The 25,442-nt window shown below is 51.1% G+C and overlaps 1 protein-coding gene across 1 annotated transcript in view; it reads right to left on the bottom strand.

Annotated features, from left to right (window-relative positions):
• Nucleotides 1-12,654: 12,654 nt before the first annotated feature.
• The window catches only part of VWA5B1 (von Willebrand factor A domain containing 5B1), a 57,549-nt gene continuing 44,761 nt past the window's right edge, over nucleotides 12,655-25,442 (bottom strand). Inside the window, exons 15-22 of the mRNA XM_053577342.1 lie at nucleotides 23,943-24,144; nucleotides 23,231-23,518; nucleotides 21,665-21,802; nucleotides 18,805-18,936; nucleotides 16,731-16,805; nucleotides 15,769-15,838; nucleotides 14,804-14,996; nucleotides 12,655-13,237 (exon numbers count right to left, since the gene is read on the bottom strand). Of these exons, the coding sequence (XP_053433317.1) occupies nucleotides 12,731-13,237; nucleotides 14,804-14,996; nucleotides 15,769-15,838; nucleotides 16,731-16,805; nucleotides 18,805-18,936; nucleotides 21,665-21,802; nucleotides 23,231-23,518; nucleotides 23,943-24,144 (1,605 nt within the window). The 3' untranslated portion in view covers nucleotides 12,655-12,730. The remainder of the gene's footprint in view (nucleotides 13,238-14,803; nucleotides 14,997-15,768; nucleotides 15,839-16,730; nucleotides 16,806-18,804; nucleotides 18,937-21,664; nucleotides 21,803-23,230; nucleotides 23,519-23,942; nucleotides 24,145-25,442) is intronic.

Below are 25,442 nucleotides of genomic sequence, written 5' to 3'. Positions count from 1 at the left end.
GAGCGGTTTAATTGGCAGGATCCAGGGTTACGGACAGCTGTGGCTTCTCTGGGTCTGAAAGCTGATCGCGGGTGGGGAGTTCGGGGTGGGGGAGGGTGTTGGCTGGAGCGGGGAGGGGGAAACAGGCTGAGACCCTGGCGGGCGACTCTGGAGAGAAGAGACGCACCCAGAGGCGGGTCACCGAGTAGGAGAGACAGGCAGATGAAGAGGGACAGAAAATACAGCTGGGCAAAAACAAAAGGAAGGTGGAGGCTGCAGAGACCCAGCCAGGGGCCCTGCCAGGCTGGCTTCTGCCTGATACCTGTGGGGGCCTCACCCCTCTTCCTCCTCCTGCCCGGGACCATCCATATTCTCCGCACAACCCCGTCCCAGGCAGCAGGATTGGTTAGGAGAGGGGGCTAACTCGGTGAAATTTATTCATTTAATTTTATCGCTGGTATTGCGGGTACAGAGTTTGCCAACTCCTGGGCCTTGCTGGTGTTGCTGGAAAGTCCTATCTGGGCTGGGAATGACAGCTTAATAAAACCCAGGGAACCGCTCCTTCCACCCCTCTCAGTAAAGCCCGATGGGAGTGGCTGTGTCGGGGCCTCACCTGTGAGCAGCAATGGGCCAAGCCCACTTCTCCTAGTGAACACCCGGGGGAGGCGTGGTCGTTTTGCAGGTGGACAGACTGAGTGTGGAGAGGTGGAAGGACATGCCTAACTGCGGAGAGGCAGGCACTGGCTGGCTGGAGAGGCCCGCCCAGAGCTCATGCTTCTCCCACCACCCAGGGCCAACCTCTGCCATGGTGCTTGTAATTTCCAAGGGTCCCTGTGCCTGAGGGATGTTGTCCTGGCGGTTGTGGAGCCGGCTGGGACAGGATCTGCCTGGCTGGTGGTTGCTGAAAGCTGTGTTTCCACAGCTCATTTCTTTATTCCTGGACTGAACGCATACAGGCTGGACTCTGCCACCTGAAAGCCTGGTGTTTTGGCCCAAGGGAAAAGACTTTGTCTCCAGGAGAGTGGACATGACCTCGCAGGGGCAAAGGTGGGATGGAGGCAGTCTCCTTCCTCATCCCATCCTTCAGAGTTTTTCTTTTTCTTTTTGAGACAGAATCTCAAGCTATCACCCTCTGTAGAGCACTGTGACATCACAGCTCACAGCAACCTCAAACTCTTGGGCTTAAGCCATTCTCTTGCCTCAGCTTCCCAAGTAGCTGGGACTACAGGCACTTGCCAATACGCTCAGCTATTTTTTTGTTGCAGTTGTCATTGTTGTTTTAGCTGGCACAGGCTGGGTTTGAACCTGCCAGCCTCGGTGTATGTGGCTGGCGCCCTACCCACTGAGCTACGGGTGCCACCCCATCCTTGAGAGTTTTGATTCTGGAATCAGGATGTTGAACTCACAGCCTCAGAGCTGGAGAAACCTTGGCAGCTGTCTAGTCCACTTGTCTCTTTTAACAAATGGAGAAACAGAGACCCAGAGAGGGGAAGGGACTTGGCTGGGGGCACACAGCCTGCACTGGAAGTGACTTGTACCTTTACAATCATTCACTTGTCTGGAGGTGTCAAGGGCCCCTCCTCTACCTTATTACAGCACCAGGGAATCTGGTTTTATTAGGAGTGGAGAAGGCAGCAAGATTTGTTTTCTGGGACCCCAGCGGTCTTCCAGCCTATTTCCGGCTCTTGCTGTCCACCCATCCAGTGCTCTCTGCTGCCCTAGGACCCACCTTCCCCAGCCTAAGCGTCTAGTTTGGATGTGTCTCTCCTGAGTCACCCATCTCTAGTCATCTGTACCTGCACTCACATATATTTCCATGGTGGCCCTTCTGAAGATATACCTGTTAGTCTCTTTCCCCTTTATAACATAATACCTGAAACTGGGTAATTTCTAAAGAGAAGGGATGTATTCCTCACTGTTATAGAGGCTGGGAAGCCCAAGGCCAAGAGCATCCACCTGGTGAGAGCCTTCTTGCTTGTGGGAACTCTCTGCTGGGTCCTGTGGTGACGCTGACACAGGGTATCACATGGTGAAGGGCAGAGCATGTTAATGTGCTAGCTCAGGACTCTCTTCCTCTTCTTATAAAGCCACTAGTCCCCCTTCTATGATAATGCATTCATCTATTAACTCTTAATCCACTAACTCATTAATGAATTAATCCATTCGCAAGGGCAGAGCCCTTACCACCCAATCACCTCCTAAAGACCCCACCTCTCAATGCTGCCACATTGGGGATTAAATATCAGCACGAGTTTTGGAGGAGACAAACATTCAAACCTTGACCTTACCTTAGGATAGCTCTAATGTGAGATCTTTAGACTCCATGCAGGCAGGTGTTTGGGGACCTAAGTGACCTTGGCCCTTCCCTGAGCATCTAACTGCATCTATAAAATGGGGGGTGGGTGGGTGATTGGAGGTTTCTAAGCACCCTTTCCAGCTCTCACATCTTGAGACTGCCTGTAGGAGAAGCGCAGTGGGAACCTGGGTCACCAGGCCCGGGACCAGCCACTGCTTCCTCTGCTTGGGCAGGAGTCGGAGGGTCACTGAGCACTGAGCAGGAGGGTCCCTGATGAGCAGGGAAGGCAGGAAGGTCTGTCACTGATGCTCCTCCTGTGTCTTAAACCTCCTGCCTCCCTGGGGAAAGACAGGAAGAAGTGAGCTCTGTTGGACTTTTGGGGATGGCATGGGGAGAGGGGACTTTGTGGGCAAGGGAGGAGTGAGCCTGCAGGCCCCGAAGCTGAGCAGAGAAGAGCAGTTCTTTCTTTAAGTGGGGAGAAAATGAAGAGCCCAGTAGCAAATGCTGTCCCCACGGGTTAGCCCAGCACAGCAGTACCTGGTACTCAGTAGGTATGGAGTGAATTCACATGCAAAATAAAAGAAAGAAAAGTAAGAAAAGGAAAGGAAAAGAAAGAAAGAAAAAGGAAAGCAAGCAAACCTTGAAGTCAAGAGACCTGGCCCTACAGGTGGGCAGACCTGGGTTTGACTCCTGCCCCCTCCAGTTTCAGCTGAGTGACCTTGGGCAGGTTGCTAGATCTTTCCAAACTCCAGTTTCCTCATTTACAACACCAAGATGATACTTCATAGAGCTGTGAGGAATCAGTGAGATTAATCAATGGAAAGACCTTAGAACCGTGACTGACATTTAGGACTCCCCAAATTGTAACTTCTGGTTATTTTTACTAAAGATGGAGTGATTGGGTCAGCCTCTAACCTTGCACTTCAGCATAAATTTACTGAGCATCTGATGGAGGCTCAGCCCCTGCCCTCAGGTTGCTCATTGTTTGGCGGGAGAGATACAGAGCCACTGGGCCCTGAAATACCACTGAGAAGTACTCAGGTTGGGGAGGTCCAATCTGTCCTGTGGGTGCAGGTCGGAGAAGGCTTCCTGGGGGAGGTAGGCTCTACACTGAACTTTGAAGGGTGGTAGGAACTTCGCCCTTGGGAAGTGTCCATCATCAGCAGAGAAAACATGGCAAGGTCTTGAATAGCTTGTTTGGGGAATCCTGAGTCTAGTCTCTGTCCCTATGTCACTTTGTCAGGAGGTCTTCTGTAACTGCCCTAGATGAAAACAGCATCCTCACTGCCCTGTTACTCCTTTGCCCCTAACATTGTTTGTTCTTCTACCATCACCTTTTGCTATAGTGTATATTTACTTGATTTGGGGTTTCTTGTCTATCTCTCTCCACTAGAACTTCAGTCCCATCAGGGAAGTGTATGGGTTGAATTATGGTCTCCCCCATTCATATGTTGAAACTCTAACTTCCAGGACCTTATTTATGACCTTAAGTGGAGATAGGATCTTTCAGGAGGTAGTTAAGATAAAATAAAGTCATCAGGGTAGGCTCTAACCAGGATGACTGATGTCCTGATGAAAGGAGGGAAATATGGAGACAGATGAGCACACAGTGGGAATGCTATGTAAAAACTGGAGTTATAGGGCCACTAGCCAAGGGACTCCCAGAAGCTAGAAGAGTGGCTCAGAGCAGATCTTTCCCTCATAGCCCTTGGGAGGAGCCAACCCTGCTGACACCTTGATCTGGGATTTCCAGCCTCCAGAACTGTGAGACAATAAATTTCTACCGTGTAAGTGCCCCAGTCTGTGGTGCTTTGTTGTGGCACTCTTGGCAAACTAATGCAGACAGGAACTTTGTTTTTTTCATTGCTGTATCCCAGCGTCTAGGACAGGGCTTAGATTTAGTAGGTAACTCAGCTCATAGTCCTTGAATGAATGAATCTTGGTTCATGCAGGAAATGAAAGAAATGAGACCATAAATCCAGGTTTGAGCAAGAAGGTGAAGGGTCTTGATCATCAGACCAAGAGTTTTGACTTTCCCTCCATTAGGCGATGAGGAGCCATTGGAGGTGTTTTAGTACAGTGGTCCCCAACCTTTTTGGCACCAGAGACTAGTTTCACAAAAGATAAATTTTCCATGGATATGGGGGGATGGGACATTAGAGGCTCATAGCCTAGATCCCTCAAATGCGCAGTGTATAGTAGGGTTTGTGCTCCTATATGAATCTAATGCCACTGCTAATGTGACAGAAAGCAGAGCTCAGGTAGTGATGTGAGCAATGGGGAGCGGCTGTAAATGCAGATGAAGCTGCCTTTGCTCACCCACCTCTCACTTCCTGCTGTGGAGCTGGGTTCCTAACAGGCCACAAACTGGTATTGGTCCACAGCCCAGGGATTGAGAACTATAGTTTTAGAGGCTTTCCTTGGCTTCAAGGTGGAGGCTGGATGCAAAGGGGCCAAATTGAAGACAGGGAAAATGGGTGTGTGTGTGCAATAAATAGTACAAGTGAGCAGTCAGAGGGCAGGATCTTGGGTGACAGTGCCATGCTGGTGGACCTGCCAGGGCAGGACAAAGGTGTGGTGCAGGTGTGGGTTCTGGTATCTTCAGGCCTTTTTTCAAGTCTCATCTGCCCCCTTTCTGTTCTTTCCCAAAGCGGTGATCTTTTGCCCAACCAAATTCCTCTCTCTGTGTGTTAATTTCATGGGACTTGGGATCATCTCAGCTCTCCCCTTAGGAAAGTGGGAAAGAGAGCTGTCCTCAAACAGATCACTGTCTGTGGCCAGAGTGCTAAAACAGCACTGTGGAGCTATAGAAGGGTTACCTTGGAGAGTGCACAGTCTAATGGAGGAGACAGAGTCCCATTTGGAAAAAGCCCTGTTGGGAGAGAGAAGATCCTGCCTTTGGAGTGTCCCTAGTCTAATGGGGGGTGGTCCATAGCCCCTTCCCTGATTGGGGACTTCTAACTATAATGGGGCGGTTCCAGTCTGATGGGGAAGACAGAACACACGTGCTTACACAATAAAATATCCCATGTGAAGTTGCTGCCGAGGGGAAGGCCTGGGAAGCCTTCCTGAAAGAAGTGGCTTTGTGTGGCATTTGCATGATGAGGGCACTCACATGGAGAAGAGGAGGTGTGGCCAGCAGGGCAGGACCAAAAGGCCATCTTCATCTTCCCAGCCCCAGGTGAGCTAGCCTGGTGTCTGGACACACAGGTGATGTGTGACCAGTACAGCCTCTCAGTGGGCTTCCTAGCCATCATGAATCACCCATTTTTAGCAGAGAAGAATGACTGTTGACAGGGGACAGGAATAGCTTCTGAAGCCTGGGTGCACCCCTGTTGCCGCTGCTCTTTCCCTGAATGTCTTTGGTGGGAGCTGGCCTTGGGCCTGGAAGACAGTGCACGCCCTCAGCGCCCTCTGCTGGGCAGTGTCTGGACAGCATGCAGATTCTGAAGCCGGGAATGAAGGCTGGGCAGGGACTGGGTCAGTGCCTGGCAGGGTCTGTATCTGCAACCTGGAGGATCTTGGAAGTCTTATGGGGGCTCAGGAGCTGGGATGACCATCATCCTGGGCACCTATGGCCCTTCCTCCCACAGGCTAGGAGTATAACCCCTCCTAGCAGGTGCCACCCCACATTTTCCATGTCTCATCACATCATAGAGGATGTGTGCCCCTTTCTTCCTCCAAGGCCATGAATCTGGAGTAGCTGGGCACTGGGTGAGGGGGCTCTGGAAGCTTCCAGGAGGGATTCATGATTGGGAGATGGTAGGAGAAGCTCAGCTGGAGCGAGGGCAACTCCTGCTGGAAGCAACTTGGCACAGTGAGGCTGGGACCCAGCTTGGTGTCTTCTGCCCATTTCGGACCAGAAGAAAGATTAGTTGAGCCCAGGTTTCCCAGGAGGGGCAAGGAGGGAGCAATTTTCTTGGAGGGAGCAAGTTACCATGGGACAGGAGGCCCAGGGGACTCAGAAACCTGAATCGCTGGGCTAACTTCCTTCTGTCCTGCAGAATTCTTGCAGAGAACCCAGCAGTCCTAGACCCTGCTGTCCTCAGCAAGTTGGGGTGACAGGAGACTCTGTCGCCCCAGTAGGATGTACGTATGTGCACACACACGCACACACACACGACTGGCCATTACAGGATGCCTGGTGGGAGAAGAGAGCAGAGAAGCATGCTCTTACAGGGTGGAGGCAGTGCCAACTAACGAAAGTCACGGAGATGCTAAGGGGATGTAGGTCCCCCAGCCCTCTGGAGCCTCAGTGTGGGTCCATGAAAGGGCACTTTGCCCAGCTGAAAGCCATCCAGCAGGGCCACACCTGCACGCGGTATTTCTGTTGACTGTTTTAGCCTCAGCCTGTTGTTTTGTCCAGGCTGTCAGTACACTGCAGAAGCACTTTTGGCCTGGTGGGCATCCTAGTTCATTCCATTGTTCTCCCTCAGATCCAAAAAGAGATCATTGATTTTGAGGAAACAAGATGAGTTGCTAACGGGTTTCCAAGTGAACCTTATGTTTGATGTTGAGGTCAGTCTGTGTGGGTTCCACAACCACAAAATTGCAGTTGGTGTTAATTATCAAATAAATCTATTTTGCAGTCACTAATTGCTTCTGAGAAAAATCTGAAAAGTGGAGGTTTCAGCAGCTCAGGACAGTCCTTGCTGTAGGTGTCCCCAGGGCCTGGGGTTTGGGGGACAGGTCACTGTTTCAGGTCACTGCACTTGGGCCTGACTCCCACACACCAGGGCCTGCGTTTCTTTCTTTTTACAAAATCAATTTCACAGTTCATCTTCCTAATTTCAAACCAAATCAAATGTAGTGGGGAAAAAAAATGAGTTACCCTTTGTAATTTAGGTCGTCTCTGCTTCAATAATGATACTTCCTGATCATTTATCATGACGCAGGCCTTGGAATAGTGTATTGCATATCTGGAATTTTAAATCTGCAAAGATACTATACATATATCTCAATCATTTGTGCAGGGGAGGTGCACGGTCTGAGGGAAATGCATGGCAGATATTGCATCATCTTCTCTCCTGCATTTCTTTGCTTGGGGGCTTTCTCAGGCTGCAAAAGCCTGCTTAGTTGGTGCAACTATGGCAGGCCCGAGTGCCAAGGAACTGTGCCCCAGCGTGGCCCTCAGCCAATAGCCAAGGGAAGCTGGTGTACACACAGTCTGTTCTTTCCTTGTGAGCTTCAGGTGTGCGTTTACTCTGGCTTCTTGGAGTTCCCAGTAAAGTGGGGGTCCACACCCCCAACAGTAACCCAGTGAGTTACATTCCCCTTTATTGTTATTCTTCCTGGAATCACTCAAACGATTTGCACTGACTCCTTATCTCAGGCTCTGCTTTTGCCAGGGTGGGTGGGGCGAACTATTGTGACCAACTTGTCCCGATTTGACAAGGACTGTCCCAGTTGTCAGACTAAAAAATCCCACATCCTGGTAACTTCCCTCAGTCCTGGATAACCAGGGGTAGTTGGCCACCTTAGAGGGAAGTCAAAGCAAGACAGATGTGATGTCCTAAATGAGGCAAACAGATCACTGAACTGCTAGCTTGAAAGCCAAGTATTATTGGCTTGGAGAACAAAATGGCAGACGCAAGTATAATTTTGTCATATTGTCAGATTTGACAATTTTTATGAGCTCAAAGCCTGGAAGAGAACAGTAGCCACCATGGACGTACAAAGAAGCCATTCCCTGGAGAACAGACACACACAGCCCAGGGCAGGATTTGCTAAGTATCAGTGGACATTAGACGGCTGACGTCCAGGGCAGTCACAACATCTATATAGTTGGCTACTGGGCAAGCTGGTGATGTGTATTCCAGGAACAGGGAAGTGTCACATGCATCCTGGGGACATTACCCGTGAGCGGGTGAGGGGATGGGCAACACGTTGTAGGCACTTGAGGCTCTGACAGGGACAAGCACCGGCCATGCCACTTGAGCCAAAGCCACCTGGGCAAATAGTGAAACTATACCACGTGTCACCACAGTCACTGTACTGAGATGAGGCGCTTTGCCTTGGGAAGCAGCTATAAGCTCAAGATAGCTGGCCCTGAGCCAAGGAGATTTGCAGCATGAACAGGAGAAATTCCACCTTTTCAGGGAACCTGGGGAGGCAGTGCAGTTGAGAGGCAAAAAGTCAATGGGCTGGGGGCAGAGGTGGACACATGGGTCAGGGGGGAGCTCTAGAGGAGGGGCCTGGAGCTGCTGCCCAGCTCCAGACAGATCTCTGCAGATCAGATTATCCAGTTCCAAAATGCGACCGACACCTCTGCCCTGGTCATTCACACTGGCATTGGGAGCATGCTATGTCACAGCTGAAAAACATGCCCATTTCTCTCTGTTCCTCCTCTAATCCCTGCTCAATTGGTGAGAAAAGAAAGATCTTCCAACTGCCATGGCAGTGAACCCATGCCCCATTCCTGGGGTGTCAATACTATTCCTTTTCCCTTCTCGGGGCACTACGAGTGCAGAATGCATTTGTGTCTGGGGGCCGCGCAGAGAGGTCTCAGTGTGCAAGTGGTGAGAGGCAGCACGTAGACCCCCAGCTGGCGGGCCCCATCCAGGCAGGTCAGCAGGGCAGCCAGTCTCAGGGGCTGGGGGAGGCCGCACATAGGGAGACTCCTTCCCCCCCCCCTCAAGGGGAGACCCTGCCAAGGAAGGGAGAAGGGGGAACAGTAGCCAAGACAAGTGGGAACTTGGACCTCAAATAAGGGCAGGGATTAAGTCAGGATTTAGAGGAAACATCCAGAAACCTTTTGGGGCAGTTATTCCAAAAGGATCAGCTATAAGGGGGCAGGAGCAGCTCTTGTTTTTCATATATCAGAAGAACAGGTGAAACCCCCCAGGAGCTAGTCTTGGGAGCAGCCACTCCATTCATCGGCCACAGTAAGTGGCATGTCAGGGCAGTGGAGGACAGTGGATGCCATTTATTTGGTCCACAGGGAGGGGACTGGCTGGGAAATACAGGTGCAGACAGGAAACCGAGGCTGCTTACAGACAAGGGCCGGGTAAGTCTGCCCAAGTGTGAGGTCCACTTTCCCCGAGATCTGGAGTTGGTCTCCTAGAGGAGCCTCAGAGACAGGGCTCTGTATCGATGGGTGGCAGCAGGTTGGACCCTCAGGGCACTCTGTTGACCCCCTGGTTCTACCTGAACAAAGGAGGCCCCTCTGCAGGGGACCCCCTCTGGCTGCTCTAGGTGTGACTGTGGTCAGCCATACCCAAATCTTAAGTGAGCATTTGGATGCTCAGGGGGCTGGCTGCAGAGCAAATAGCGCCTGGACAGCGCCCGTCTCAGGCCACACCCACACAAGGCAGGACCAGGCAGGCACCAGTCAAGACCAACCCACCCCGCACACCGGGGAGTGGGACAATGGTTCACAGAGCACAAAGTCTTCAAATGCTTCTTGCCGAGTCCAAAAAAGCCAGGACAGCACTCTGTGTTCAATGGTACCCTAGGATGCCTGGCACACAGTAGGCACTCAATAAAGACTTTCTGAATGTTAGGGCCCCAAGAACCTTACAGGAGATCTAGACCAGCCATTTCAACCCACTAAGCCCGGGCTGGTGAGCTTGTTAGATCACCTCACCAGAGCCTGCAGGGCATAGCAACGTGTGAATGGGTCCAGTTGTTCTAACTTAGTTTGATTTCCCAGTGTTTCCCCAACATAGGGGCGCACAGAGCAGTTTCTCATCTCATCTGAGGAGCAGGGTTGAGAATGCTGATCTAATGCAACTTCATCATACTACAAAAGAGAAAATGGGGCCTCAGAGAGAGCAAGCAATTTGCCGAAAGTCACACAGCATGCTAGTGGGAGAGTTGGAACAACACTTAAGTTCCCAACCCTTGGCTCAGTGTTTTTCTCACTGAAAGACTGTAGCATTAGTCATTTCCTCAGACAGTGCAGGGCATAAATGTCTTTTGCATGATCTACAAAGCAAGGGCTGGTTTGACAAATTAAAAGAGATAATCCAAATTAAACCAGACTGCAGGGGCAGACTTGAGAACTTTTGGAGCCACTTTAGCTTCAAATGCATGTACTGACTTGCCCAGGTTCTTATCTTTTCCTTAGAGCTAGTACCTTGGGTCCTCTGCTTAGCAATCTTGGTAGCAGGTTCCTGAGGCCATGAGTCATCTCAATACCACTGACGTTCTTTAAAAATGTCTCTTGTCCAGATAGCCCCCCATAGCCCTTGCAACCAATGAGGACATTTTTCCTCTGGGTCTTCCCTCCCTGGCGGTGGAGCTGGAGGACGGGGTGGTTTGGAAATCAGCAATTTCCTTACACATTAAACTTGTCATAGACCTCCAGTGGCTGCCACAGGCCCAGGGCCTGGAGAGCTTACCTGGGGAAGGGGACGACATGCTGGCCACCTTGCTAGGTTTCTCAGTTACTCCCTCCAAGAATCTCGTAGCACTAGATTCACACTGGGCAGAGGCCAGGACACCTCAAACCCTGGCTGGTCATTGTCTTTACACCAAGGCCTGATATTCAGGAAAGGAGGGGCCAGATAGCCCCTAGAGGAGGAAAGAGACCCAGAGTGCATGTACTTGCTCAAGGTCACACAGAGAACATGAACAAATATACACATTCACCAAGAGAGAAACATCTCAGCGGCAGAGAATCTGGAGCTGTCAGAGCAGTAGGAAGCCCCCCAGCTTCCTGGAGGGGAAGCTGCTTGACCAAACTGTATCACTTTGCGACCTGAGCCCAGACACTCAGACGTGCAAACTGACAATTTCTCCATTAGGGGTGGGCCAGGAAGGGGATGCCATCTCCCTCCATCTTTACCCTGAAGCGGGGGCTGCTGCCTGCATAGCTGCATAAGGGTTTAGGTGGGGGAGGGAGGTGTGCAGGAGGTGACAAAGTGCTATTCACACCTGGAATCCTTGAAGGCAACCTTGGAGGCACTGACTTTGAGCCAACTCCCCTGACTGGCCTCCTGTCCCATCTGGGATGGTGACTCCTCAGTGTCAGAGACTGCCTGCCTAGGTTCCTCCCCAGAGTCTGTGGCAAAGCATGGGGCTTAATCCTAAGTCTTCAAAAGGGTTGCAGCGGGACACTTCCTGGGAGACCCTGTGGCAAAGCAGGAAGTCTGAGCCAAGGGAGTGGGGTGAGGGGCTGTCCTTTTTCCCTTCCCATCCAGGGGGCATTCTGCTAGACCCCCGCCCCCCGCTGCCCAGCCCCTGCAGACATTCCTTGAATCTTAACGAAGCTGGGACTGGCACCAGAGCCCACAGGATCCCCACAGGTTGTTTGATAAGTAAAGCTCTCAAGGTCTCCCCAAAGAGAAGCTTCATGCCAGGGCCAGGGGACCACTCTTGGGAGAACAATTTGGTAAAAAGAGGGCGAGGCCTTGGAGAGAGGGGGTTATGGGGTGCACAGACTCAGCCTTAGGCCCAAGCTGGTGCAATGCAGACCCACCTCCAGGGGAGTCTGCCCAGGCAGAGGATACTGGACAGCATGACACCAGCTGTTAGGGTATCTGAGGCCAGAGCACCCCAGCCCTCTTGTGGGTACACACGGTGGGCCTGAGGGAGGGAAGCCCCCTGTGGCTCCTGCTCTGAAATTTCAAGATTCTTTGATTTCACCAAACAAGTCACACCTCCCAGCCAAGGATGATGGCTCCTTGTAACACAAACTTCTCCCCCCCAGTATGGCTAGCATGGCCCCATCCTGGGCTGCAGTGACCATGGAGAGGCCTCTCTTGCCCCTGAGTACAAGGGGTGGAGTTTGCTTTCCCCAATTCCTGAAAAGGTGTAAATTACTTATGGTGTTGTCTGGTTTCTTCACTGTGACCCTGTCTATTCTTTTGGGACTGTTTTTGCACAGACTGTCACTTCAATCTAATACTTCAGCTTTCAGGGTGTCTCCCGGGGTCTGTCCACCACCTGGGTGACTTTTTTGTAAAGTGTTGGGAGAGATAGTCTCCAAATGCTTTTAAATGGGATTTGGGGGGTCCCAGACTGTCGCCATGGAGACAGGAGCCATGGGATACACAGTATGACAGTCTAGGTGGTCTCTATGAGGCTAGCTTTTCTCATCCACCCTTTTATTTCGGGGGCATTGCTGTTTCTACTCTGTGCCCACATGATCTACCTCCAGAGAGAACTCAAGATAAATTGCATCTTCTCTCCCACCTCCTAGTAGCAGGAAGCCCGGGACTGCCTGAATGCCTGGGCAGAAAGGAACCTTTGAACCATTTGAGATCTGCCTCATCTCACCTTCTTATTTTATAGAGGAGGAAACTGAGGCCCAGAGAGGGCAGGGACTGGCCTAAAGTTGCACAGCTAGGTGGTAGCAAAGTTGGGTTGAACTCAAGCCTCCTGACTACCAGTCCAGGGCTCTTTCTAACAACTAATATATTGGCTACAGCTTCAAAAGTTCTCCCCACCAGATCAAAATGGCCCCTGCTTGTCCCTCTCCTTCCCTGCCCCCTCTAACTCCCCTTCCCCCTACTACACATAATTTGGGTTATAGCAAAGCATATTGAACTCGAGGTTCTCATCCCAGTGCCGCAGGAGCACAAACAGCTGGCGGGCAGCAGCCTTGAGAATGCCCTGAGTGTGGCCCTCGGGCATCTCCTGCTGCTCCAGCCACGAGTTGGCTTTGGCAGCCATCAACTCCCACTCGGTGAAGTAGGAGGCCGAGTTGTGCTCCAGCCATGCCAGCCCCACCACTGTGGCCCACAGCTTCCCCATGTGCTCCACCACTACCATCTGCTCTGAGCCTGGCTCGGCCTCAGCTGGGGGCTCCAAGGAGAAGCTGTCACAGGAGAGGTGCTGAGGCGAGGGGCTGGTGCACATCTGGGGACTTGAGGTCTTAGGCCCAGACTGGCGAGCAGTGATGGACACTCGGTGGCAGGTGAAGGGCGATGTCCACTTGAGCTTCTCCATGGGGATGCGGATGGCCTCACAGAAGGCTTGGTTGAGCAGGAAGGCTCCGGAGGCCAGCTGCAGAGACACCTGTGTGTAGGGAAGCCCCTCAGTGGGCCTCAAACACCTTAGCCCACGGGCCTCAGGCCACGCACAAGTCTGGATCCACACTGCCCACTCCATCCTGCCTGCCTGGAGGATTTGGGGTTACCCAGGCCAACTGAGCATCCCTGTCTTTGTCAAACAGACCATTCTCCAAGCCCAAGTCAATAGCTTCACTCCAGACCTGCCTCTCGTCCTGGGAGGGTGGGCCTGCTCAGCTCTCCTCCCCCTTCCTCCCTGTCCTCCCACCGGTTTCCAAGTCCCAACAGGTCTACTTTCTAAATCACCCTGCAGGTCCCCAGCGTCTACACCTGGCCAACCCCCACCTCTTCTCTTCCCCCTCTCTCCTCCACCTGACTCCTATCTGCCCTACATCTGGAGGGGTCTCTATAAGGCCAGGATCATGCACTTTTGGGAGGCTCATGGCTTCAACATTTCTTAGAAAAAATCCAAAATATGATTAATAAAGCCCCAACACAACCTAGCCCAGATTTGTCCTTAGCTCTTACCCCTCAAAATCCATTCTCCAGCTGCCCTCACCCTCTCTCCTGTGTAACTTCTCATCCTTCCCATTCTGTGCCCGTTATCTTCTTCAAGAAGTTATCCTAGATGCCACCCCGACTCCAGTTCAAGCCTAGGTCAGGTGTCCACCCCCTGGACTCCTCCACTGACCCAGACCTCTCCTATCATTGCACCCAAGGATTAGAATCCCCTGGCTCCTTGTCTGGGTCCCATTAGACACTCAGCATCATAGGTGTGGGAACTTTATTTGTCTAGTTCAAGGTTGTCTCCCCCTGACACGGAAACGCTTGCTGAGTGCATATAGGTGGTGTTCTGCTGCCCTGGATATTTGGAAATTCAGAATGACGTTATGCACTTGAGGCAAAGGGACAGGAAATGTATAGTGATGGCGGTGCCTGTGGCTCAGTGAGTAGGGCACTGGTCCCATATGCCGAGGGTGGCGGGTTCAAGCCCAGCCCTGGCCAAACTGCGACAACAACAACAAAAAAAAGGAAATGTATAGTGAAACTCAAACTGTGTCCCTCTTTTGAACACCTTTGTTCCCTAAGACCTGAGGGGCCCCAGATTGTGGCCAGACAGTCTCTTTTCCTCCTTACTCCAGACCTTCCTGCTGTGCCTCGGCACACTGTGCTATCTGCAGACCCACTTGCTAAACACGGTGCGTGTCCCTGAGGTGTTAATTTTACTCACTTGTGAGTCATTTCAAAGCTTATTTTTATATGCTGAGAAACAGACACACATAGATAATGGAGTAGAAAGTAACATTCCCATACATTTTTAAGCCAAAGACAGCAAATTGCAAGGAATTTTTGAGATGCTGGTGGGGTTGCTAGCAAAATCCCTAGACCCCTGGGCATGCAAACTCCCTTTGCCTTGGGTGGGCAGCTACATGGGTGGGCAGCTCTAGGGAGCTCCAGGACTCGGGAGAGGAGACAGGTCTTCTGAGGAAGTGGAGGAGTGAGTGGGGTTGCAGAGAGGCCCAGCTGCTCAGTGGGGCGGGAGTGGAGCTAGGCCTGGGGTCAGAGCACTCACCAGCGGTACATAGTCCAAGCTCTCAAAGCTCTGGCTCCCAGGGGTGGAGGTGGGAGTGGAGGTGGAGGTCGAAGTCGAAGTTGAGGTCAAGGTCAAGGTTGAGGTCGAAGTCGGCTCTGGGGCCTTGATCAGCGGCTTGCTCAGGAAGCCCTTGGTGGCTCGTGTCAGCAGCCTGGTCTTGTTGAGCTTCAGCCTGTGCAGGTGGGAGTGAGGTGTCCCTAGTCATCCCACCTCCCAGTGCCCATTCAGAAACCTCTGCAAGTCAGGGCCAGCGGGCATCCAACAGACAGCCTCCTCCAGAGGCCTCATTTGACAGCAGTGGGAATGGAGGTCTGCAGAGGGGAGCAGGCTCCTGCCCCAAGACAGTGAATTAACAGGAGCCAGCTGGGAGCAGGTCCGCATTATTTTTTTTTTTGAGACAGTGTCTTACTATGTTGCCCTCGGTAGAGTGCTGTGGCGTCACAGTTCATAGCAACCTCCAACTCTTGGGCTCAAGTGATTCTCTTGCCTCAGCCTCCCAAGTAGCTGGTACTACAGGTGCCCGCCATAATGCCCATCTATTTTGTTGTTGTTGTTATTGTTGTTTAGCAGGCCCGGGCCGTGTTCCAACTCACCAGGCCCTGTGCATGTGGCAGGCGCCCTAACTACTGAGCTACAGGCATCGAGCCCAGCAGGTTGGCATTCTTTCATGCCCCTCTTTTGATACTGCACTCTTGCCCAGCCCAGTGGCCATACAGTGGTGTGCCAGCCTTCTGGGGGCTCTGCACATGAACAGGGACCATGGAAGTGTGGTGAACTACAGTAGGAAGATTTTAGGCAGTGTGGGACCTGGCAGACAGCAGTAGCTCTGGGTAAAGGGGCTTTCTTAGCACCTGTCTAAATGTCAGGCTGAACCTGCCTTTGGCCTTCCAACCCAGGAACACCCCCAGGGGAATGAGTGTGCCCTCATGGGAGATCCCACTTACTTGGAGGCAACAAGAGTCTCTGAGGACTTCACAGAAGAAAGGGTATTGGTGGCCAGACTGCACAGGGAACCTGGAGGGCCACAGAATGACAGAGCTGTGGTTTGACAGATGATCCAGTCCACCACCGCACTGTCCCGCTGGAGAAGAGGCCCAGAGAGGGGCAGGGACTTGACCATAGCCCTATGTTCCTAGAGAGCCAAGCCAACCGTTAGGCTGCAGGGCTGTTTCTGTCTCAGCTGGCATGGCCGAGGTGATGCGTACATGCGTCTACATGTAAAACACCAGCCTCCAAACTTCCTTGGCAGGTGGCCCCTGGCATCTTCTGGCAAATTATTTGTGTGATTGGCATGGGGGCAGTGACAGCTACAGCTCACATCAACCCCCGCCTCATTCCCAAGTGGGGACATCGAGTCAGCCTCCCTAGCACGTTGCTGGAGGACTCCTGGCAGAGTGGGGGACAAAGTGGCCCCTTAGCTGGCCTTGGGAGGCCTGATTCCAGGCCCACTCTCTCACCAACATACTGTGTAACCTTGGGCAAGTCACCTCACCTATTCTAACCCAGTTTCCCCATCTTTATTTATCTTATTTTTTAAAGGATTATTTTGTCAGAGACAGGCTCATATTCTGTCCTGGTCTATATAGTCATCACAGCTCATTGCAACCTCTAGTTCCTAGGCTCAAATGACCCTCCTGCCTCAGTCTCCTGACTAGCTGGGACTATGGGCATGTGCCACTGGGGTCTCACTATGTTGCCCAGGCCAGCCTCTAATTCCTGGCCTCAAGTGATCCTCCAGCCTCAATTTCCCCAAATACCTCAACTGTATATTGGGGATAATACTATTCATCTCACATAGGGCTGTTTTAAGGAATGGACAAAGGCCTGAGGACACTCTCTTGACCATAGGGTCAGTCACGGGCACCACCTTGATTAAGCCAAGAGGCAGCACCCACTGCCCACTCACCTTTGGGGACAGTGTGCTTCTCCCGGCCGAGGGACATGGTCTCCTTGAAGGGCACAGTGGAGCTCATCTCCACATCTAGGACAGAGGAGCCAGTGAGCACGACCTCTTCCACTGTCCCTTCCTCACCTCCCATCTCCCAAGGACAGTGCTGGTCTAATTCACAGTGCCTGGGGTGTAGGCTTGGGGAGCAAAGCCAGGGTTTCCAACCCTGCTAGGACAGGCCTTCATCCCCCATAGATGTAACCATTGTCCCACCATGAGGTCAGACATGCCTGGGTTCAAATCCTGATCCCCACCTGACCAGCCGTTGGGCCTTGGCCTTCATAAATTTTGATTGCAAATTGAGGATAATGGTACCGATCTCACAGAGTTATTGTAAGGATGAAATTCAAGCCCTGCGATGTGGGAGAGCAGGGAGGCAGGTGCATCAGTCAGAGGCCTGAGGGTAGGAGTCAAGGGCTGGAGGGCATCTCCTCACCAGGTCTGTGCCTCACTGGGGAGGGGCTCGTGCCAGCTCTCCAGGAGGCACAAGAATACAGCACTGACTTGTCAGAGGGCTCCGAGCCTCGGTTACCCCATCTGTAAAATGGGGATAATAATCACACGTACTTTGTTCAAAACTCATAACCGAGGCGAATATTTCTATGACTACTCTTTCAAGGGCTAGAGAGTGATGGGACAATCCAAATTCTAGAAAAAGCTTTACGTGCAAATATGTTCAGCAAGGCTTCTGTCTCCTGCCATGAGACTGTTAGCTTTGGGAGGGCCAAGATGGGGACCCACTCATTGTCCCAGTACCCAGCAAGAGAGTGAGCTAGGGACTGAATGACTGAGGCAACCCTGAGGCTAATAGGATGGTGGCTAAGCTCATGGACTCTGGGCCAAACACTATGTGGGTTCAAACCTTGGCTCTACCATGTATCATCCGTGTGACTTTGAGTGAGTCACTTAACCTCTCTGAGTTTCCTCATCTCTTAATGGGGAAAAATAAAAGGAACTCTCTAAAGATGGTTGTGGGGAGTCATGGATAATTAGAAAAGTGCCCAGCATGTGGAAAATTCTCAGCATGAGCCACTGTCTTCCTCAGGGAGGGATAAGCTTGGGGCAGAAGGAGAATTTAGAAGTCAGAGACACCGGCCTGAATCAGAGGACAAATGAAAGGAAGGGATTTGTGATGTTACGGAAGCTATGTGCCACCAGGAGCTAAGCCTTAGGAAAGGAAAGGCTAGACCGGGAATTTCCTGTGGACTGGAAGCTCAGCTTGGCTCATGGGTAGAGCTGGTTCCCCTGGGTTTTGGAAGCCACAGGGATCAAGAAGTTGGCAGAATCCTTAATTCTGAAGTGTTCTTCTGGTCCTTCACCCCCTTACACGATGTTTTTGTTTTTTAACCCATCAGCATCTGTGAGCACGTTCTAGTACCTTGGCTAAAAAATTCCTCTGGTCTGCGTAGCTGGGCTGGTGGCCCGGCAGGACTTCTGACGTCTTCTCCATGCACAGGAGAAGGTGGGAGACCCTCACTGTGCATGTGAGGGCACCAGGGAGGGGGTGAGGACTAGTGCAGCAGTTAGACTATCTTTAGAGACAGGAAGACACTCATCTATGCAGAACACAGAGGGTAAAAGCCATCCTGTGGATGAGTGCAAGGTCAGGCTCTCTGAGGAACAAGCTGCAGTCACCATGAAGTCAGGTGAAGGCTCAAAGGAAGCTGATGGGAATCCTGAAAGAAACAGATGGTGGGACCAAACAGATGGGGCTGCCCCTTTGCTCTTCGATTTTTTTCCTTTTTAGGTTTCCTGGCAGTTGGTGCCTGGGAAGACTCCTGAGGCTGGAGGCAGGGGACAGCCACTAAGGTCAGGGGACCTTGAAAGGGGAGTGGTGGGGCAGGCGGGGAGTCAGTGTGGCTCTCCTACACAGAGAAAGCTGTGTCACGAGTGGTGTGACCACTCATTCTGAGCCCCTCATCTGAAGGCCTGGCTTTGCCCTGGTCTTGCCTCTGGGGCCTCGGACATGAGGGTGCAACAACTCCAGCGGCCCAGGCTTTTGAACATGCTCTTATTTAGAGGCAGCTCTTACTTAGGGTCTGAAATTTGCCATCTCTGGCTGCCGAGTCTTCTCTGAATGTGGTCTGTGACCGTCCAAAGCCAGCAGAAGCGTCCCTCCACTGTTGGGTCAGGATCCGGGAACTGATCATCCGCAATGCAACACCTTCACAGAGGACAAGGAGCAGGTGCAGTTAGGGACAAATGTCCCAGTCCTTCGCCTCTTCCCCGAGGCTGGCAGGATGGATTCTGCCTTTAGTCTTCCCAAAAGACAGGAAGGCATTTCCCCGAGGCAGAAAGGCATTGGACAAGGTGAGACCGTGAGCTTTAGAGTCAGAGTGACATGGGTTTGAGCCCAAGCCCCATCTCTTACCAGCTAGCTGGGATGCTAACCACTCTGGGCCATGATTTCCTTATCTGGAGAATGGGATAATAATCCCTCCCTTGCCAGGTAGACACTACTGCTGAGATAAATGTTCAGGAAGCAGCCATATTTTCTAGTTAGTTAAAAGGCTGGTTTTCTCAGAAGCATGCCATTTTCCCCTCTATTCACTATCTTGGAAATCCATATCCCAGGCCCCCTCCCTCAAGGCAGGCCCCTGAAGTCCCAGGGTATCATCAACAAGTGGCAGATGGAACAAGGATGAAGTTACACACTCTAAAGTATGTCTTAGGGAGCCCCACCTTTGGAGAACACTAATTTTTAAATTATTCCTTAAAAAAATAAAGTTCTCTTGGGGATGGTGCCTGTGGCTCAAAGGAGTAGGGTGCTGGCCCCATATGCCAGGGGTGGCGGGTTCAAACCCAGCCCTGGCCAAAAACTGCAAAAAAAATAAAATAATAAAATAAAAAAAAAGTTCTCTTGGAAGACAAGTTTTCTAGAGGTTGCATACTATAGTCTATTCCCAGAGCATCTTGATAAATATCAACATACTAAAGGCTCTGAGAAGTTCTACAGTAAAGAAAGCTTTTCAACTTTATTTAATTCAGTGATTCCTAAATGTATCTTCTGGATATTCATAGGACATAAAACTGGGATTATAAGTTTTCTTTTTTGAGAAAGTCTCACTCTGTTGCCCAAGCTAGAGTGCTATGGCATTATCATAGCTCACAGCATCTTCAAATTCTTGGGCTCAAGTGACCCTTTTGCCTCAGCTTCTCAAATAGCTGGGACTATGAGGGCCTGGCACAATGCCCTGCTAGTTTTTAGAAACAGGGTCTCGCTCTTGCTTAGGCTGGTCTCAAACGCCTCAATTGAGCTCAAGCAATCCACCGACCTTGGCCTCCCAGAATGCTGGGATTACAGGCGTGAGCCACCGCACCTGGCCCTGGGTTCTAGTTTCTTGGAACCCATTTGGGAAAGCTCAGACCTAGACCATAGGGGGCTCTGGGACTTGGGTTAAGATAAGGGCCAGGTCCTTAACTTCCTTGGCTGTGGCTGTAGTTGCTAGCAGGGTGGTCAGAGGTAGGTGGAAGATGAGAGGCAGGGTCGTCCCAGCACTGTAAATAATAAGACCACTCAGTGAGGCAGTGGTTTTGGGAGGGACGGGGGCTGCTGCATTGCCTGAAATGACAGCAATTGAGGGGGGTGGAATGGGAAGTTGATCATTTGGTACCACCGATAAGAAAAGGCTGACAAGAGGAATGAGGCAGGGCTCATTTTATTCCCAAACACAATTCTTCCTGGAGGTCTGCTAAAATATAAAAAAGGAACTGCAAAGGACAGAAAAATGCAACTCAGAAACAAAAAGCATAAATAGTTCATAGCCATGAACTACCAAAAATAATTAAAGAAGTGGTCCAAGAGAGATTCTTTTCTCACCTATCAGACTGGCAGAGTTTAGAAAGATAAACAACATTCAGTTTTGGAGAAGATGGACAGTGGAAGAGCGTTTGGGGCTGGCAGGGATGGTTTGGTGACACACATCACCATGTTTTATATGCACACCCTTGATATTGCGTTCTACTTCTAAGAGTTAATTAATCCTGAGGAGCTAACCAGACAGACGCACAAAGTTGTTCTTAGCAGTATAATTTACAAGAACCAAACGGGGAATGCACAAAATGTTTAAATAGGTAAAAAGGTCAAGATATATCTTAAGTAGCAGCAGGGGTGAGCAGGGGAGAACTCTTTGGAGCCAGGACACTGGCATTCAAAGCCTGGCTCTGCCCCTCACTGCTATGTGACCCCGTGAAAGTCACTTAATCCTCCTTTGCCACCGTTTACCATTTGTAAAATAGGAGTAATGATTGTATTTGCTTTGCAGATCTGTTTTGAGGATTAATTGGCTTAAAGTATATATAAGGTGTTTTGGAACGCTGTCTCAATCTCCATGATGATGATGATGGCTGTTAAAATGAGTATGCAGATTCACCCTCATGGATAGATGCTCTCTACACCCCTATTTTGTAAAATATAGCACATATTGGTATGATCCAATTCATGTAAATTGGTCTCCCTTTTGATTTCTCTGCAAATACATATCTGCAGAGAGAAGTCTGGAAGGATGGTCATGCCAAGGAGGTAACTAGTACTCGTTCCTGGATGACTGTCAGTCCAAGTCGTTTCATTTATTCTGCATCTTTCTATATTTTGGAATTTTCTACAGTAAACACAGATCATTGTCCCAACTGGAGAAATACAATAAAGACATTTTCATGTGGCAGGAAGAAGGGAGAGGGATGATTTCACAGTTTCTGCAGAGCAGAGGGTAGGGGTCCCATGGGCTCCCGCCTCATGATGGTGACCAGACCACCTACTGGGGGCCCTTCTGCTTCTAGGCTCTGCCTTGCACCCTTCCTGCAGGTGTGTGGTCCTTCGCAGCTCAGCCCCCTCCCTCAGTCCAGGAGGCTGCTTGGCACTCAGGAGTGCGCCAGCCACCTGCCTGGCTTACCGGAGTTGGGGTACTCCACCACAGTGGGCAGGTACCGGCTCTTGCTCAGGTCCACAGGCACGAAGGCTGTGTATTTGCTGATGACATTGCAGGCTTTGCTGGTGTGCACAGCATTCACTTGGTAACGGCGGTTGGATCCTGTGGAGGGAGAAGCTGGGGTCACTGTTTGGGTTCTGAAAGTCTTTCTCAGCATGGAAGCTCTGGAAGCTTAAAGGAAGGCTCAACCAGTGGTGCCCATCTTTGAGATTAAATAAGCCCTTAAAAATCAAGGTGTTGCTGGTTTGCTAATTAAAGATTAAAAAAAAAACCATTTCACAAAATAAAGAATATTTTAACGTAAAAAAAAGGCATTATCTCAGAATAAAAGACGGCTACTTCCCTTAAATAACTATAGTGTTATTTTTTAAAAAAAAAAATCAACCCACTCTGTTGTCTGTATTTTATATTTTAATTTTGCAGATGTCTGATGGGAACATTGCCCTAGGACTTTGTAGGTCCCCTGCCTGGTGGGTGAAGACCACAGTCTGACCCATTTAACTGCTGAGAAGACTGAAAATCAGAGAGGGGAAGTGGCAAGCACAGGGTCACAAGGAGGGACAGTTACAAGCCTGAGATCAGGAATCAGGATGGCCTGATCTCAAAACCACGCCATTGCCACTGAACAGGTGAGTGGTCTGGTGGCTCGCTGCCTCCAGAGGGCTGGGTGAAGAGACACAGAGATCAAGGACCGACAAGCGCTTTGTAAACTGTAAGGTGAGGACCTCACAGGAAGAGCAAAAGTAACCCAAACAATACAAAAATGCAAACAGAACATAAACAATATAATATTATTATATAAATAAAGGAAAAGCCTATAACTAAGAAACCATGGAACCATTCTCTATTCATATCTCTGTTCTCCGAGCTGCTCCAGCAAGATCCCACCAGTCGCTTTCTCAGTGAAGTCTGCCCCAATTCCTGGACTAAATTAGTTCCCCCACCGTCTCTGTTACACAATCTCTTGGATCCTTGTATTTCTTTTTAACAGCACTAAGGACAAATGCACTCAATTAATTATTTGTGTAATTGGTGAATGCTAGCTTCCCTGCTAGTCTCTGTCAAGCACTCATGAGTAAGGTCGGCCGGGGATTGCTTTGTTCAGTGGGACACCTGCTAGGTCCAGCGCAACTCTCTGCTGATCCCAATAAGTAAAAGACCCTGATGAGTCGGGGGACAGACTGGGGGGTTCCCTGCAGAAAAGTGTGGGCTGTAGCCCTTGTTCTGTCTCCAGAGCACTACAGGGGGCGCTACAGCGGGGGAAACACTGGAAAGTGAAGTGGGTGGGGTTGTGGGTGTGGCCGTGGACCTTGCCAGGGTTGTGGGGAGATGGAGGGGACTGGAGCCAGGGGAGAGGTCAGGGTCAGGAATAAGCCCGGCACTGAGCTGAATGGGCAGGGGGCGGGGCCTGGAGGCCCGGCAGCAGGGCGGGTCTAGGGGAAATGGGCGTGTCAGGGGCGTGGCTTTGGGGAGGGGGCGGCCCGAGGCGGCCCCCTTGAAGGGTGCAAGTTGTGGATTCCTGGCGCTTACCTTGTTCTATGTCACACTCGCGTTCTGCCAGTTGCTCGAAATCGCGGATGATGGCGCGGGCCGCCAGGTGGTGGAAGGTCTCGCTCCACAGGTCAGCGTCACGCCGTTCTGGGCCAGGGGGCCCCAGCTCAAAGCTCACCTCCCACTGCACCCAATGGCTGTCGCGCAGGCCTTTGACCAAAGCCTTGCCCACCACCGGGTTTGGGGTGGTGGGCTCCTCGGCCTGCACCGGGGGCTCCCAGTCCGAGGACGTCTCCAAGTCAAAGGCAGACGGGTGATGGGACAGCTCTGCGGGGGTAGGGGCAAGAGGGCCAGGCACTGACCTGGGGGAATGGCCCCAAAGATGGCCAATCCCCCGGGGACTTTCTCCCTCCACAGAGAACCGACACCCCTAACAGGGAACAAACAACTCCTTTCCTAGGACAGTAGGAGTGGCATGGGCTTGTCCCTAAGAGAGGGGCAGATCCACCTCTCAGGAAGCCAGTACCTGAGGGAGCCACACAGGATGGAGCCGTCACATCACAGGCCACCCAAGGGATGGGATGATTGGGGAAGCCTGGGATTGGTGAGATCCTCGGGGAGGGGTGGGCCACAGCAGACCCCCAAGGGGCATAGACCCAGGCATTTACCTCTGGGCCTGTCATCTGAAGTTGGGCACAGCCAAGGATTCCTCCCTGTCCCCAGCCAGATCCTGGACCCTGCAGTCACTTACCTGGGTCCCTGAGGCTACGGCTGTCAGAGGCAGGCTTCAGGCTGGACCCAGAATCCACATCCCTCATGGAGCTCCAGGCTGGGGGCTCCTGGCCCAAGGACAGGCAAGGTTGGCAGCTTTGGGGCAGCAAAGAGGGCCTTCGGGCCCCTGGGCCATGAAGTTTGGGGCCTTGGCTCAGGTCCTGGCCACTGTTCAGCATGGGCTAGGGATGCAAAAGGAGTAGGTGGCGGCAGACCCTTGGTGGCTGGACGCTGCTTCCTCCTGCCTCCTGTCACAGTTCTTTCCCTGGGCACCATAACTCTTCCTGGGCGCTGCCTCTTCAGTACCCAGGGGCACATGACCTAGTCTCCATTACCAATGAGAAACAAGAGTAATCCCAAACCAAGCATAAACTCCAAACCACAGAAAACCGTGGAAAATCACACACCAGGGATGATTCTAAATCTACTTTTCTTCTTGCCATAAAGTTTAAAACTTTTGTGTGTGTGTGGTTAAAATTATCAACCTTTTTCCTGATGTCTTTCCATGTGCCATGCCTTGCGGCACCTGTGGCTCAGTGAGTAGGGCGCTGGCCCCATATACCGAGGGTGGCGGGTTCAAACCCGGCCCTGGCCAAACTGCAACCAAAAAATAGCCGGGCGCTGTGGCGGGCGCCTATAGTCCCAGCTGCTCGGGAGGCTGAGGCAAGAGAATTGCGTAAGCCCAAGAGTTAGAGGTTGCTGTGAGCCCTGTGATGCCACGGCACTCTACCGAGGGCAGTACAGTGAGACTGTCTCTACCAAAAAAAAAAAAGGTCTTTTCCTTGCAAAAACTAGTCTAGAATTTTTCTGATTTCCTTTTTGTTTGTGTGTTTAAATCTTTGGTTCACATGAAATTTATGGTGGTGTAAGGAGATAGGAATGAGCTTTTCCTTGATTTTCCAAATGGTACAAATCTCAACACCATTTACTGAATGCAGCTTATTCACGGAGTCCCTACAGTTTATCAGTTTCCTGCTTCTAGCCCAACAAAGCTTTCAGGCACATTTGGTTTTATTTATGGACTTCCTGTTTTGTTTTGTTGATTTTATCTGTTCTTGTGCTGGTACAAACAGACGTCAAAAGGCAAGGGATAAACTAAAAAATATATTTGCAACATGCATGACAAAGACCATTCTTAAAACGCTTTTATAAGTCTTTGGGGATAAAAGATTCACTTACTAGGAAAATGGGTTAAGGGCATTTGCAGGCAGTTTATAGTGAAAGTGTCCAATAAGCCCATGGAAAAATGCTCAGCCTCATGAAAAATTTGAGCAATGTAAATTAAAGCAAGTTATTTAGCACTCAGCCTGCCAGAGTGCTAGGATTATAGGCATGTTTTTTGATTTTGCAGATTGCTAACTATTTAAATGTTTGATGACACTCAGTGTGCTCAACGGGGAGACAGAGTTTCCTGTGGATTGTGAGTGGGCCTGTAAAACTGGCATAATTTGGGGGAGGACAATTTAGCAGTGTGCTATCT

Source organism: Nycticebus coucang, chromosome 22, assembly GCF_027406575.1.
Source record: "Nycticebus coucang isolate mNycCou1 chromosome 22, mNycCou1.pri, whole genome shotgun sequence".
Lineage (NCBI taxonomy): Eukaryota > Metazoa > Chordata > Mammalia > Primates > Lorisidae > Nycticebus > Nycticebus coucang.
This window is presented reverse-complemented; position numbering and strand designations above follow the sequence as displayed.